General features: G+C 40.6%; 1 protein-coding gene across 1 annotated transcript in view; it reads left to right on the top strand.

Moving 5' to 3' along the window:
- Positions 1–15,593, top strand: part of ctnnd2b (catenin (cadherin-associated protein), delta 2b) — a 149,077-nt gene that overhangs the window by 97,790 nt on the left and 35,694 nt on the right. The window contains exons 12-13 of the mRNA XM_076080007.1: positions 943–999; positions 13,779–13,911. Coding sequence (XP_075936122.1) covers positions 943–999; positions 13,779–13,911 — 190 coding nt within the window. The remainder of the gene's footprint in view (positions 1–942; positions 1,000–13,778; positions 13,912–15,593) is intronic.

Below are 15,593 nucleotides of genomic sequence, written 5' to 3'. Positions count from 1 at the left end.
TGGCACAGGAGAATAAGATATAGGCCTATCGGGTTTTGGCTATAAAAGAAATCCTGTTAATAGGATAAAAAAATGATAAAGAAGAAATCTATGATAAAAGAAGAAATCGTCGAATGAATGTGTATGACAGATGAATTTCAGTTGAGCAACCATTTATTCATCATTTGCCACCACCTCAGTTAATGTGTGAAAAAGTAGTTGCTAAAATGATATATTTAGATATTTTGTATGTTTAAATTTAACCATCACATAACAGGCTTAGCAGGTAAGCTTGTCATTTACTCACCATTTAGCTTTGCTGGTACAAATCCTGCTTTTCTGAGATAAAGCTTTCAATCACTTTCAATCACACAAAGGAAAATAAATTACACATGAAGGATTTTGTCATCTATATCCAACAGCTGGGTTGACTAACGGGCCAACCTTGTAATAACTTGATGTGTTCCCCTAGGTTTAACAAGGAGGTTGAAGTAGGGCCTGTGTAGGTAAACCTGATCGTTTGAAACCTACAGTAAATCAGATTTTCTGCTTGCTGCCTGAAAGTACTCTGATAATTCCCTCTGCAATTTAGATCTGAGTATTTTGAAAATGCTCCACTATGAAGCACCAGCCATAACCTAAACATCCACTTTGGTGTGTGGATATGGACAGATCAAGGCGGTACTCGGTATTTTTTCATTTCATTTTTTATCCTAAGACCCTCTCTTTACCCAACATATCCACCATCTCCCCATCACCTGCTCTAAGTGCATGCCCTTCACCCTGCCCACCTTCTGCACCATTGCCTGATAACCAGATGTTGAGAGACAAAGACGAGTCTAGTGGCTACATATTGATTTCTATTTACTACTCATCACTATATGACTATTATTGAATAATTTGTTGCCAGACAGCCAACAAATACCTCTCTCTTGTTTCTCTCTGCCTGTCCCCCCTCGATAGGTACGATCCCGAATTCCTTGTGTGGAATCAAAATCAAGCCGAGCAAAGAATGACAAAGTAATCCAACTATTTATTTATTCACATACATTCTGTCTATCTATCTTACCTTTGTCTCATTCACTGAATCGTTCCATCTTCTCTATATGACGCCAATATCAGACACAGATGTTAATGTAGTGGGCACATGACATTTCCCATTTGTATTGTCACCCATTTAGTGCTTTATTAAACAGGGGTCACTTTTATTTTAGCGTTACATGAATTCTAAATTGGAGATGAGATCAGAGGACTGGCTTTCGAAAGGTATTCGCATTCGTCATTACATAATATCAGAATGGCATCCTCTGTGAGCAAAGAAAGATGTTGCAATCTTTAGAAATATTGCAAACTGTAGCAATGTGGCTTATCAGAGCCTCTGTTATTTAGAGTGTAAATATTCCTCATTCTCTCCTTTGGCTATCCACCAATCCCTTCATCCATTTCTCTATCTGTTCATTTATTTGGTCATTCATTTGTCTCCATTGTCTGTCTCTCCTGGTGATTTCTGAACGTTCTTTGTGGCAATTGTAGTCATATACGTATCTTGCCCAGTGTTCATTTTGCCACCGGATTTTGATCTTCTGGTCTTTGATCAAAAATAACATTTTCGTAGTTGGTCCCCGTGGTTTTGTTGCTGCTTCTTGTCTAATTTTAGTGGAAGTGTGGTTGCATTTAGTTTGTAAATCGTTAATAAAAATGTTCCATCCAAGAACCTGTATAGCTAACAATCGAGAATCGAAATGCTGGCGGAAACATAACATTAACTAACATTAAATACTGGCAAAGACATAATGTTAGCTAAAAATCGAGGCAGAAACCTAACATTAGCTAACTGTTTTGGCAGAGATATAACTTAAGCTAACAATAGTAGCAATGGCAATCCATTAGCAAGCAGTACTGGCAGAGAAACAAAACTAGTTAACATTAAATAATGGCAGAGATATTAGGTAAGCTAACATTACTAGCAGAGACTTGACATTACTGAAATAGATGCTGCTAATGCTACCTGTGGTACAACAGGTCAAACAGCTAAATACATATCCGAGAAAGCGATTTATGGCAGTTAAGAGGATACTCTTTTACAAATTAGCAATTTCAATGTGTGAATGATTGTTTTGTTGTTATTCATTTCTAAAAAAAAAAATGGTAGGCTTCTATGCTGATGTTATAGCTATCGTCATCAAAGGTCTTGTCGTCCTGGAAAAAAGGTTGTCGCTGAATGTTTTCAAAATCAAGGCTGGGCTTGTGTCCTCCACTTTATAGAGACGTACACTCAAATCAACACTCAAATATGTGTGATGAAATAGAGTGGATAGACTCTAGGTGGGGATGGAAAAAAAGTAAAATAATGTATTGCACCTATGCTGTTCCCATCAGCACAGTAAATAGATGATGACTAAAGAAGTGTGTTCATTTCCAGCGTCTGCAGCTGGCTCCTTATTGACACCTCTATCCTGTAAAGGCCTCGAACAAACATCATTTAGGAGATTTGTTCAGCCACACACTGTCACAATCTGGCAAATCAAAGCACCGTTACTGTGGAAACGGCCTCTTATGTCCTCCTTCAGGCTGCCAACAATTTATGGAAACCTTCCCGTTAACACAAAGAATGATTTGCACAAGACAGGATCCGACCCGATCATGAAAGTGCCTCATTTGATTTCATGCTCATAAGCACTGCCAGAATCTCTGATCCATATTCAGCCACAGGGTTGAGATAGACTCTGTGTGGTGTGTGTGTTTTTTTTATCAGCTCCGCCTGACATCTCCTGACCTTTCGTTCATCTCTACCAGCCTCAGTGGGCCAGTCAGTCAGCCATGCTATCACACACACACACACACACACACACACACACACACACACACACACACACACACACACACACACACACACACACACACACACTTTTCTCTTCGCCTCAGTCTTTCTTTCTCCTTCTATTCAGTCCCTCTTTCACTGTAGCATACTTCCCACATTGATGCCATGGTTAGGCTCTAATTATTACTGGTTTTATATGTGTTGTTTGGGTTTGTGGTTTAGTTTTGTATTTTTGTGTATGAACATGTTTAAATGCTTGTTCGTCTAAGACGGTAATAGATTTATCTAACATTTCTGCTTAAAAAATAGTGTTTTACTCAATAAGACAACACATTGCAGCAGTGAGTCTACCAACCCTCACTGCCAACACATGAATGCACAGCAGTATTTTACCGGTGTTTGTCTAGTGTAATCATGTTTCCTGTGAAAACAGAAAATATTTGCTATTTACAATGTATGCGTTGAGAGTTAAGAACAGTTTAAAACACAACTTCAGACATTTTATTCTGTAAGATTGGTTTACCTAGGCCCTGTTAAAGTCTACAAAATAAATGAAACAGAAGGTTCCTCTGTAGCCTCTGTATCTCTTTTTGATTTGAGCTCTGGAAACAGGATAAACTGTTTGCACTCCAGTATTAATGAGTTAGTCTAGCAGCAATCTAACAGCGCCATAAATGACATGATATAACCACAGTAACACTAAATCACACATAAAGTTGTCTGTAAATTGACAGAGTAGGTTTTTACTTTGATTTATGTGTTTTTACCTCTGATCCTCCACATCCCTCACTTTGACACGAAAGATGACACACTGCCAACTCTACGCAATAGTTTTTTCTCAAAATATATTTATTGATATGGGGTGGCCGTGGCTCATAGAGAGGGCAACTGTAAGGTCGGAGGTTCGATCCTTAGCTGCTACGAGTCCTGTGCGCTTCTCAGCAGCCCACTCATCCAATACGCTAGCGATGGGTTAAATGCAGAAGTTACATTTCATGTATATGTACCTAATGTATTACGACTACAATACATTTCATTCATATTTCATTTTTTTCCCATAATTTATAAATTTTTCTGAAAGTAATGACTTTATTCTCAAATTTTTTTTAGTTTTTTGTTTTGTTGTTGCTCCTATTTAGTCCTTTTTACATAAAGCCTCTGCCTCATACATTGTCTACAAAATGGTTTAACTAAGCTGTGTACTATCACTATACCACAGAAGTACACGCAGAACTAATACAGAAAATACTGTACCTGTGAAGAAAGTGACCCCATCTTGATTCCCTACTGTTCAGTAAAGGACTGAGAGAGAGAGAGAGAGAGAGAGAGAGAGAGAGAGAGAGAGAGAGAGAGAGAGAGAGAGAGCTCAGTCTACAACATCATTGCAAGGACTTTTACATGGGCTGTTGAGGTTGACCAGCGTTGTCAATCATTAATCAGTTACTGTGCTTATCATTGTATCCATCACCTTAACGTATTGTAGACCAATCCATTGTGGTCTCTTGCGACTGGTCTGAGGTCAGTTTGTTTTGTGAAACCAACCAATACAACACTGGGTTAGGGTCTTTTCTATTCTATTCCAGTTGGCTATAAATACACTGGAGTGTTTTGTTGTTAATCAGCCACTTGAAGTTGTCAGCTGTCCCGCTGGAAAGTGAATGCAGTGAGTCAGCACCCTTGTCAGTATATTTTTGACTTCCTTTATCTCCTGTCAGTTCACTCTGCAGGCTTACCCTACCTGTCTGTCTGTATTTCTGTCTGTCTATCGGGGGATGAGTCATCAGACTCATCTCCATTTCCCTCCCCTGTCAGTCCTCAGTGGTGGCAACACACACACACACACACACACACACACACACACACACAAATATATCCGACACAAATCGCATAGTTTGCTCTTTGGTTTCAAATCGCTCTATTCCCCAAAAACCCTGACTCACAGAAAAATCCTTTCAGACCGATATAACAGTGATCATCGTCCTCACATTACAGCGCCTCGCCCTGCTTTCTAAATGCATAATTCATAGATAGTTTATTCGTTTAGCGGGTTTAATTGTTGATTTGCCTGCATCTCGTATTGTGGTGTAAATGTTTTGGCTGCGGGTGACACGATGGCACAAAGACACACACACACACACACACACACACACACACACACACTCACACACGTAAACAAGTGGGGATGCGAGATAGCCCACCTGGCTGGTTGGGAACAAAGAGTGGATTGACAGTTTGTCAGTACTTTGTCCCAGTCCACTGAGTCGCCAAATGAAACATTAGGCTCTCGTGGGGGATTTCAGAGTCACACACATGCATATACACACTCGCATATACGCACATTTTTGTGAGAGGAAATATGTCAGGAAATATCTTTCTCACACGTGTTTAATTTATTCAGTTCTTTTCTCTCCGTTTGAAAAGCTCCTCTTCTCCTTGACAGTGTTTTTCCCTCTTGGTTCTGACTTGTTAAGATTAGAGCCATCTGCAGGACTAAAGGGTAAAGGGACAAGGTTGCAGTTAAACAAGAAAGCTGGCTTATTTATGGGAAGCACAAAAGTGCAGAAAAAAAACAAGGACAAAAGAAAAAACAAGTTGGATCAGCAATTTGCTTCAAGTGCTCTGAAGTGAAAAACTTCAAGATTCTTGTGATGTTATGTGATCTGCCTTATTCTTTGTTTCATAAAGCAGTATTTTAAAAATAAGACCGTATCATTTTCTTTTTTTAAGCAAATATGATGTTATGATGATGTGTTTTTGCAAAGCTTGGGTAGTAACATTGGAGAAACACGCAAGAGTAAGCTAGATTTTATTTTTACATGTATCCAACCAAAAATCCCGGCCCAGCAGCACTAGCTTCAAAAGATGCTAAATTCAGTGAGAAAGTTGCCAACACTGACTCTTCAGGCCTCCCTCCAAAGCCACTCCCCCCAAATTTACATTATGAACACAAACAACAAACATGGCTATTGTTATTTCTCACAGCTGTCAAGCTAGCAGCTTGTGGAAGACTCCGGTGACGGGCAGTGAGTGCACAGGCAGAACACGCGCAGGTAAAAGGATTGATTCCTGTGACAGCCACAGATACGGAGCATTTGATTTATGGACTGCTGTCGGGATGTAAAGAGAATTTCAACAAATATAACAAAAAAAGTTTCTTAAATACATACCCAGCCTAGCTTTAATATTCATTAATTAGACTAGTCCAATACAACAGCATGCCCTCAAAAGTCAAACCAAAAGTCATGATATCTGTAATTATCTTTTGATTAATACGATTATGGATGATATTTATGGAGTTTCTCTCGACCAGCCAAAGGATGACCAGTTGTAATTACAGTTTTAGATATCAACAATATAATTCTGACTAGTCATAATTCCAGTTCAAGATATCTTTAATTCTCCTCAGTTCAAGATATTTACATCGCCTTTGTTAGAAATCTTACATTGAGTTTTGACTGGTGGAATGATGTCGTAGATATCATGAATGGTGTTATGATTAGTCCAAATGATGTAGTACATATCTCAGACTGGGGTTAGGAATAGTCATGATTTAATTGACGATATCTGTTATCAAGTTATAGATATCTGGAAATGAATATCGATAAGAGATAACTGATTAAGAGATAGCTTTAACTTTCATTTCTCCCTAGTCAAAATGTAATTACAGATATCTTCAATTAGAGTTTTGACTAGGCGAAATTACGCTTCAGATATATGTGATGATGTCAGAAGAAACGGGGGGAAGGAGTGGCTTGCTTTTCAAGCATACTTGCACTGCAAACGTTTGTCATAAAGGTCCTCAAGTGCGAGACAATAAATATACAATATGCTATAAATGACTACAGCTCTAGTGAAAGACACTCGCTCGCCACACATTCCTTGATGTTCAGCTCTTTCTATTTCATGGCATTTACTAACTGTCTCATCCACAACAGCAATCGCTGCTTGGGCCAACATCCAATGGGAAGCCTCGCATGAGCAACGTCATGCACAACAATACGGACTATTGTTTCGGATAGTCGAAACTGAATGACAGATATCTCTGTCATTTTGACGAGTCAGGATGACGTCATAAATATCTCGACTATAAATTCAGAGTAGTCACAATGTAATTACGAGTTGTCAAGATGCTGTTGTTGATATCGCAAATGCTAATTCCGGATAGCTTAGCTATGAAATGGTAAAACATCTTGCCATATCCTCACAGCAGCCTGAGGAAAAAAACTAGATTAGCAAGTGTACTGGGGTTCAAAGCACACGGCGTAACTCAGAAATGAAGGTTCACTGAATTACTGAAAGACAACATGCTAATACCTGAGCAAGACATTTTGAAAACACGTATTTCCCCCTCCATCTGGCAAAATCCAGACGAAAGAGGCTCTAAATTGATAAAAAATGTCATACTATCAAGATAGCAGAAGGCTGCAACCTCTAATTCTGCCGAGTGAGGCCGAAGCGGAAGTTTCTTAAAACTTGCATTCTCTCTACTGACCATCAGGGGGCGACTCCTCCGGTTGGAAAAAGAAGTCGGATGTTATAGAAGTCTATGAAAAAATGACTCTACTTCTCACTTGATTTATTACCTCAGTAAACATTGTAAACATGAGTTTATGGTTTCAATCGCTAGTTTCAAGTCTTCTTCAATACAGCATGATGTTCATTTAGTAAACTATGGTCCATTTAGAGTGATGCTGCCGCTACTAGAGCCGTATCCAGCGTCACTACGTCACTCCGCATTCCAAGTATGGTAACTTCCACTCATCGGTTGCAAAAGAAAACAAGATGGCGACGGTGAAATCACCGAATTCGTGGCTTCATAACGGCAGTCCACAAACCAATGGGTGACGTCACGATGACCACGTCCACTTCTTATATGCAGTCTATGTTTAGCGGTAGGGAGGGCTTTGTGGACTTTCTTTATGCCCAACCCCTTATATATATGATATACATATAATGAAATTGGAGGAATTTGTTATTTATTTTTGGAGGACCAATTTAACCATCTGCTATTTGTTGCTAAAGATTAGCAACAAATATTTTTGCCCTACTTCTTTTAATTCACTCAAGGGGCATGAAAACCACTAGCACACATACAGAAGTCATTTCTTCTTTTGTCCCAAGTTCACAGATGGCTCAGTAGTATTTGCTTATCCTGCTGCGATGTTGTCGCACAGTGATTGGGACCGGGAGCACCATATTCCTCCTGTGTTCTCTACTCTCTGGAACGAGAGACACACACACACACACACACAGCGAGAGGGAGATGCTGAGTGAAAAGTAGTACAGCTCCAGGCTAGAGTTAGTAAATGAATGAACCATTATAGTACAGCTTTCTGGGGCAGAACGTGCGCGAGAAGACGAGACAGTGTTTTCATTTAATTTAGTTTCACTGCGACTTTAGTCAAATTCTTTTAGAGTGTTGGCCTGCTTTAGAATTTAGTCCTGTTTTATCCCAGAACAACAACACATCGCGCAACACGTCAACTGTACGCTCGGTTTATCTCGGTGCAATGTGCCACAGAATCCATGTGGAATGTGCAAATTTGTTTCCTATATGTGCCAGCGTGCGTGCCCCCCGAAGCGTCGTGGCCTGAGGCCTTCGGGTTGAGTTTAATCTGCTGTGATTTGCCACTTTCTCTCCAGGGCCGCGACTATTCTCGGCCCCAGCTCTCTCATTGTGTGTGTGTGTGTGTGTGTTCTCTTTGTTTTTTTGTATGTTTGTGTTCATTTCTCACCTGTTCATGGCTCCTGTCATCTCAACATGTTTGTGCATTGTGGTTCTGTTTTCCTGTTCTGGTGTTCTGAAGCTTACTTGTTGTTTTTGTTATTGTGTTCCTTCATTGATTTAAGTGTTTAAGGGATGGTTCAGATTGTTTTATGTGGGTTTGTATGAGGTACTGATAGTGTACACTAGTTTGGAGAAACAGACAGGAGCAAAGCAATGCACTGCTGTGGACGAGGGGTAGCGGCAAAATGTATTTTAATAAATATATCAGTTTAAAGCTGGGTTCGGCAAAATTGGAGAAACTAGCAAGAGTAAGCTGGATTTTGTGGGTATTCGACCGAAAGTCTTTTTCAATATCAGTAGATGGCAGCACTAGCTCCAAAAGAAGCTAAATCTAGCGTCAAGTCGGCAACCCTGACTGACAGCCCGTTAGCACTGTTAGCACTCACAGCTGTCAATCTAGCAGCTTGAATGAGTGCAGGGGCAGAGTAGCCCGTCCAATTATTTCATGATTAACTTCGGCCCAACAGGCTGATTAAAGTCCTGCGACAGCCACTGATATCAGATCATTTCATTTATTTGTCGCTGTCGGGATGTAAAGAGACAAATACAACAAAGAAAGGTTTCTAAAGAGACATTACCGACCCTAGCTGTGCGACTTTGGTGAAATCGAGCTAACCCTTTAAAACAGAAAACAGAAAAATAACACAAAAAAACGAACCGATCGAGGCCGCTGTAGAGCAGCAACTCCTGTGTTCTGCGAGGTCAAATAGCGGCTTCTGTCCCCCGTCAGAAAGGGCTGTCTGACTGCAAGGTAAAGTGGTGAAAATATTCTAAATACAGCATACACTTAAACTAATATACATTTTTTTAAGTGGGCTTTTCTTTTAGTTGACTAAAAGATGTTTTACTTTGCTCCCTGTTTCCTCCAAACTTGGGGAATATGACTATAGATAGGTACCTAGCACAACCCCACATAAAGAAATCTGGACTATCCCTTTAACTGTCCATTCTATTATAAGTAGAAAGTACCACTTGTGTGTATCTGTGTCTGTAGTTAAATGTGTGTGCCCCCACTTTGACCTCCCACTTTGAGAAAAATGTAGTAGAAGACGGGAGAGAATGAGTGAAAAGAGTGAGAGAGCATTTCTATAGCAGAGTGCTGCCAAATATGCCACTTTGGCCTTCAAATAATGTTTACTCCTCCTCGGCCACCGATGTGGCGGTAGCAGCACCGTGTGCTGTTTTGCTTAATAATGGACCTGAAAAGCTCTTTCGCGAGCTCATTTCACCATTTCAGTAAACGCACTTTTCAAGAAAAAGGATGGAGAGATATTGAAGTACTCAAGGTTGAACCGATTCGATTTTGGAGGTCAAAGGTCACTGTGACTTAACATTACCATTACCATGGCCATTACCAATAATTCATATGCTAATTATTTTGACGATTTCATGCAAATGTTGAATAGAATAAAATGATGAAGTGATGAAATTTTGGACCAACATTTTGGATGCAAACTGCAACATGGTTGGCGGAGGCAAGGCGGTCTACAGACTATTGCTTTCACGTCCTCTTCTCTATGAAGGCCTCAGCGGAACGCTGACTCTCTACTTTCTAATTTTCCGATGGTTATACTATTTATGTCGTTTCTCCTTGCTTTAGGTTTTTTATCGTGAGATTTTTTTTTCTGTATGAAATCAAACTGTGGAAACAGTATTTAAGTAATTTACTTGAACAACAGAACCAACACAAAACAATACAAAACAAAAACAATGTAAACATTCTCTATTACAGGTAACTGTCTTGGATGCTAAATCTAATGTAAAAGTACTGAGTAAAAACAACCAAATGTACTGAAAATATCAAAAGTAAAAGTACTCATTGTGCAAAATGGCAGTGTATTTTACATTTTTTTATTTAGATAGTTGAATGTATATCAACGTACTGTATTCATAAGCTGTATGTTTTCATGCAAAATATCCATCTGTAAAGTATTTATAGCTAAAAAGTATAAAATCTTCCCCTGGAATATAATCCCCGTACATCCCATGAAAGGACAAACACATGAATAAGAGGTCAAATCTCTTGTTGAACTCTCACCCCTCAACCTCAATTAGCATGTTTATCAGTTTACCCTTTCAATTCACCAAATGATTACATAGCCAGTTGAATCTGTCTGATAAGTGAAGCCATCTGGTTTACTAGTTATCAAAGAAGCTTCATGTCTGCTGGTGTCCCTCTTTCTAATTACAATGTAAAAATAAAGAAGACGAAAAACACACACATTTGACAGCTCGCTCTGCCGTGACGTTGGACGTCTTATCGGCCAATTAACCCACAGGGTGACCTAAACAAGGTTATGTCATCTCCGATCACATTCATTGAAGCGCGTGCCACTGTACGTGCGTAACAACATCATGCATGTTAATGTTGCGGCTGTGCACTTGTGTGTTTGTGTAGGAATCTTTTTCCCCCCGGAGCAAAGCGCGGGGGGGGGGAAGAAACAGAGAGAGACACTGAGACAAGAGAGTTTAAAGAAAGAAAATTGTTAAAGAGAGGGAGGATTTCAAAGAGAGAGAGAGAGAGAGAGAGAGAGAGAGAAAAAAAAAAGAACCTTTGAAATAATTGGCTCTTCCTTCTCCCTTCAATTCCCCCATTTTTTTTCAAACGCTGGCTTTTTCCCATTGGCCCATTATGAAACTCAGAGACAAAAGCTTTCTAATCCTGGCTTCTCTGCACTGCCTTTGATGGCTGGGTGTGAGTGCAAGTCAATAAGTGCGTACGTGCGTATGTTTTGACTGCTACAAGTGTGCTGAATTGTGCGCTTGCGTGTGTGTGTGTGTGCTCTAAACTGCACACTGAGTTGTCCTACGGCACTCAGATTGTGTGTGTGTTTGTGTGTGTTTTTATCTGTGCCATTCCGAGATTGTTTGTGCGTGCATGTGTTTATGTTAGATTAGACTGAACTGAAATGATCTCCGCTGGGACTCGGGGCTGTTGCTCCATCAATACTACGATACATCATAGAGAAATGGGTTCCACACAAGAGCAGAGCCAGCAGGGCTTCTACACGCAGACCAAAGAACTTCTCACAAATGTCTGAAAACAAATCTAATCAAAATGTGGATTTAAAAGTAGAAACCGAATGTGTGAAAAGTAGCAGAGCATAGTAAACACAAATGTACAGCAAAATTAATATCCAGAAGGTACAAACTCCTTCTTTCTGTCAAATGTTGAACCTCAGTTCCAGTTGGTCCCGAGACACCATCGCTGTAAAGGAAACGTGATATCCCGTTGCCGCTGGGGACAGATAATCTACATCGATAAGCTCCACCTCCCTCTTCTCCCTCCTTCTCTCTTTCTGATCCCTCACTGTGACTTAGTTCTCTCACATCGCATCTTTCACACGTTAATCATCCGGGTTTCGTCCCTCACAGACACGGGTAGGGTTAGCGAGCTTAGTTTCTGTCTGTGTGTGTGTGTGTGTGTGTGTGTGTGTGTGTGTGTGTGTGTATGTGTGCCTGGAGCATGCCTTTAGGCAAAAGCGCTGCTAGACCCTGCCTACAAAACCAAAGCAGCTGAGGCAGTTAGAAGAAAGGCTTCATCCCAGCAGGAGGATGCTCTTACAGTGCACCCGAGACGCTGCTGTTGTTGAACACCTTCCTATGACGATGCATACAAATCGTCTCCTAAATGTTCTCCATCAGGCGCATAAACCATGTGTCACTGGTTGCCAGGCCGGTAACCAGGCATCAGCTTTTAGTTGCTGGAACTGAAATTATGGTTGCCATTTTTAGTCGCCTTATATTTTGAGTATAGTTAAAGATTCGTATGTGTCATCTTAGTAATTAAAATGTAGCATGAAATAATAAAAGCTTTATTGCAGTAACTGAACAAAATTCTTTGTAATCTGCGATTTATCTGATACTTTACAGACTTCCTCATCAGTCGACGTGTCCACCCTCAGTTCCTGCCCCTGAGGGCAAACAAAGGACGAGAATTGGTTGCCGATTTTTCAAAATGGCTGCCAATGGCAGCTTAACTTCTGGCAACTCAAAAGAAATTGATGAAGTGGACTGGACACATTTCTGTCTCACGGTTCTTGATTGTTAATTAAGATAAATGTGGGTGCTTCAGCAGCACAAGGACAGAAATAAGTACAGATAAATAGAGAAAGGTAAAAAATATATATCAATAATTAGAAGTATCTAAAAACACCTAAATAGTATACAGTGCGAAATGAAATAAAAACCCTCAACTCGCCGATGGACTCGCCTCTTTTGTAGGGTCGTGACATTTACACTGCAAAGGCATAGGGGCTTGTGGGAAATGGTGTTGGTTAAAAGTAGAAACTACGAACAGAGAGGTCAGGACAGAAATATGAAGTAAACATTGACATTATATCTCTTTTTCCTTCTTATCCAAACATACAAAGCGATGATCACAACATAATGTTGAGAAAGACTGTTCCAAGGCTGTGTAAGTAGTCATTGGAGTAAGTTTACTTCTAGAACAAAAACCCTGAAGTTTCAGTTTCATTTCAGCTCTCCGTTTTCTTCTGGTAAGGCTTTTCATGACACTTTAGAACCTCGGTAAGAGCATTAGTGAGGTCGAGGTAGAGTGACAGAGCCTGGCTCGCAGTCGGCGTTCCAGTTCATCCCAAAGGTTTTAGATGACATTTAGCTCAGGACTTTGAGCAGGACAGTCAAGTCCTTCCACACAAGAACTGGGAATACCATTTCTCTATGCAGCGGGCTTTGTACACTGGGGTCTTGTTGAAACAGGAAAGAGCCAAACACACACTGTTGGAAAGACACTGTTGTCTAAAACGTCAATGCATGCTGTAGCGTTAAGATCGCCCTTCATTTTCAAAACATGAAAACAGCCCCAAAATGCCACCAATTGGCATTGAAGCAGACTATTTTCTTCCTTGTTTTATGTACCAATAAAAATGTATTTGTAGCATCCTAACTATTAAACCATAACCCTACTGGCAGACAGTGAATACATACATTTAAATATGTGTATTTCATGCGCCTAACTTAGCTTTTTTGTTCTATTTTTGATTTATCTCAAACCTTGGTTTCTGTCTCTTTCTTTTTCCCTGGTGAGCATTTTAAATCATGGCGACAGCAGGGAGACGAGCTGGCCTAGTAACGAGTTCAGTTACACACACACACGCTCACATACACACAAATCTACCACTGCACACATCACAACACACTGCATTTTTTCTCTGTGTGTCTCCGTAGGGAGTTCGGCTGGAGGGATCCAGAGCTGCCGGAGGTGATCCAGATGTTGCAGCATCAGTTCCCATCGGTCCAGTCCAACGCCGCGGCCTACCTCCAGCACCTCTGCTTTGGAGACAACAAGATTAAATCTGAGGTATTGATCTTTGAGGAGAAACCACACCATTACATTTTACATTACATTACAGTCACGCACCAAGAAAGAGGCGCTCACAGACAGAGGATTGAATTCCCAAACTCTGCTTGGCCCTAATTCACCGCATGCATAGGATCGGCTCTTATTCAGAGTTGGTGACTTCCAGTAAAAAATCAAAACACATACAAAAACATACTTTCCAGCTATTTCCTGTAGGGCGCAGATGGGAATGCAGATGCTCCAGTGTTTGATTTTTCTGCCGGAGTTTTGAAAAGTTCAGCTGAACATTGTTTCTGGCTGCTGTACAGTTTTTCAAGTGGATTTTTCAGTGCTTGGAGTACCACAGGCAAGAACGCAGGGGGACAAGGGTGCTCAACTAAGAGTGAGTGGGTGTGCTCGCCTTAAAGTATTTTTGATGGTCATGCAACAGACCAATGGAGGAATAATGCAACAATTCCACAGTGCTTTCTGCTGCCGGGTCTGCACACCGATTGCAATAGAAATCCAGCGATGTACAGCAGATAACAGAAATGCTAGAAATATACACATTGACAAAAACTTTGTTTCACCAATTCAGCATTTGTCAGAGAGAGAGACCATATACAAGAAGTGGAAGCAGTCACCGTGATTTCACCCACTGGATTAAGGACTATTGTTTTGATGCCTCAAATTCGGCAGTTTTGCTGTCGCCATCTTGGTTTTTGGCCATAGACATCTTGTTTTTTTGCAGCCAGAAGTGACACGAGAGGGTGGAGTTAAGTACAACCGAACACTGAATAAGACATTTTAAGGCCAGCAAATTGTTACAATTATCTTTCATGAACCGAAAAGATACTGTGAGAGGGTTAAAGTTGTAAGACAAAAACAAAGACAACTCCCAGACCGGACAACTCCGTAGTAACTACCTGTCAATCAAAAGGTAGCCACGCCCCAAAGCATACTCATAAATTACTAAAAGAACACCATGCTGTATTGAAGACTTGAAACGATTGAGACCATAAACTCATGTTTACTGAGGTAATACATCAAGTGAGAAGTAGAGTCATTTTCTCATAGACTTCTATGACATCAGACTTCTTTTTGAAACCAGAGGAGTCGCCCCCTGATGGCCATTAGATGGCCATTAGAGAGAATGCAAGTTTAAGGCACTTCCACATTGGCTTCACTTTACAGAACCTGAGAGACCAAGAAGGCCTAACACTCTCAAACATCTTCGTTCATGTAGGCCAAGCAACACATGAATAGCTTGACACATTGTCGATGACCAGACACTTACGAGGCAGGTTGTAAATACAGCCATTTTTCAACGTGCTTATACCTAAGTAGTGAAAAATTGGTCATGTCTTTATTGAAAGGAAACTCTGTCCCACCCGTGCAGCTGCTCCACCAAGGTCCACATTAGACGGCATCACCTCTTCATTACGCACACCCAACTCCGAGCACAGCCTCGTTCCTGCAGTCTATCCCTCCGTCCTCTAGAGCCACCGTCACTCACTGTCTCTGTTCCGTCCGTCTCTTCAATGTCAACTCAATTCAGCTCAATTCCACTTCATTAATCCCATGGAGACGATGGATTTGAGGGCAAACAAAGTTCTTCAAACAGCAATCAGCCAACAGGCATTGGAGATAGAGAGAGACAGATGAGAAGGATGACTGATGTTGAAATTGTGTTGAAGAATGGC

This window comes from Anarhichas minor, unplaced genomic scaffold, assembly GCF_050575085.1.
Source record: "Anarhichas minor isolate MPS153535 unplaced genomic scaffold, ASM5057508v1 ptg000006l, whole genome shotgun sequence".
In the NCBI taxonomy this organism is placed as follows: Eukaryota; Metazoa; Chordata; class Actinopteri; order Perciformes; family Anarhichadidae; genus Anarhichas; species Anarhichas minor.
The sequence above is the reverse complement of the archived record's forward strand: the minus strand, read 5'-3'. Positions and strand labels throughout refer to the sequence as shown.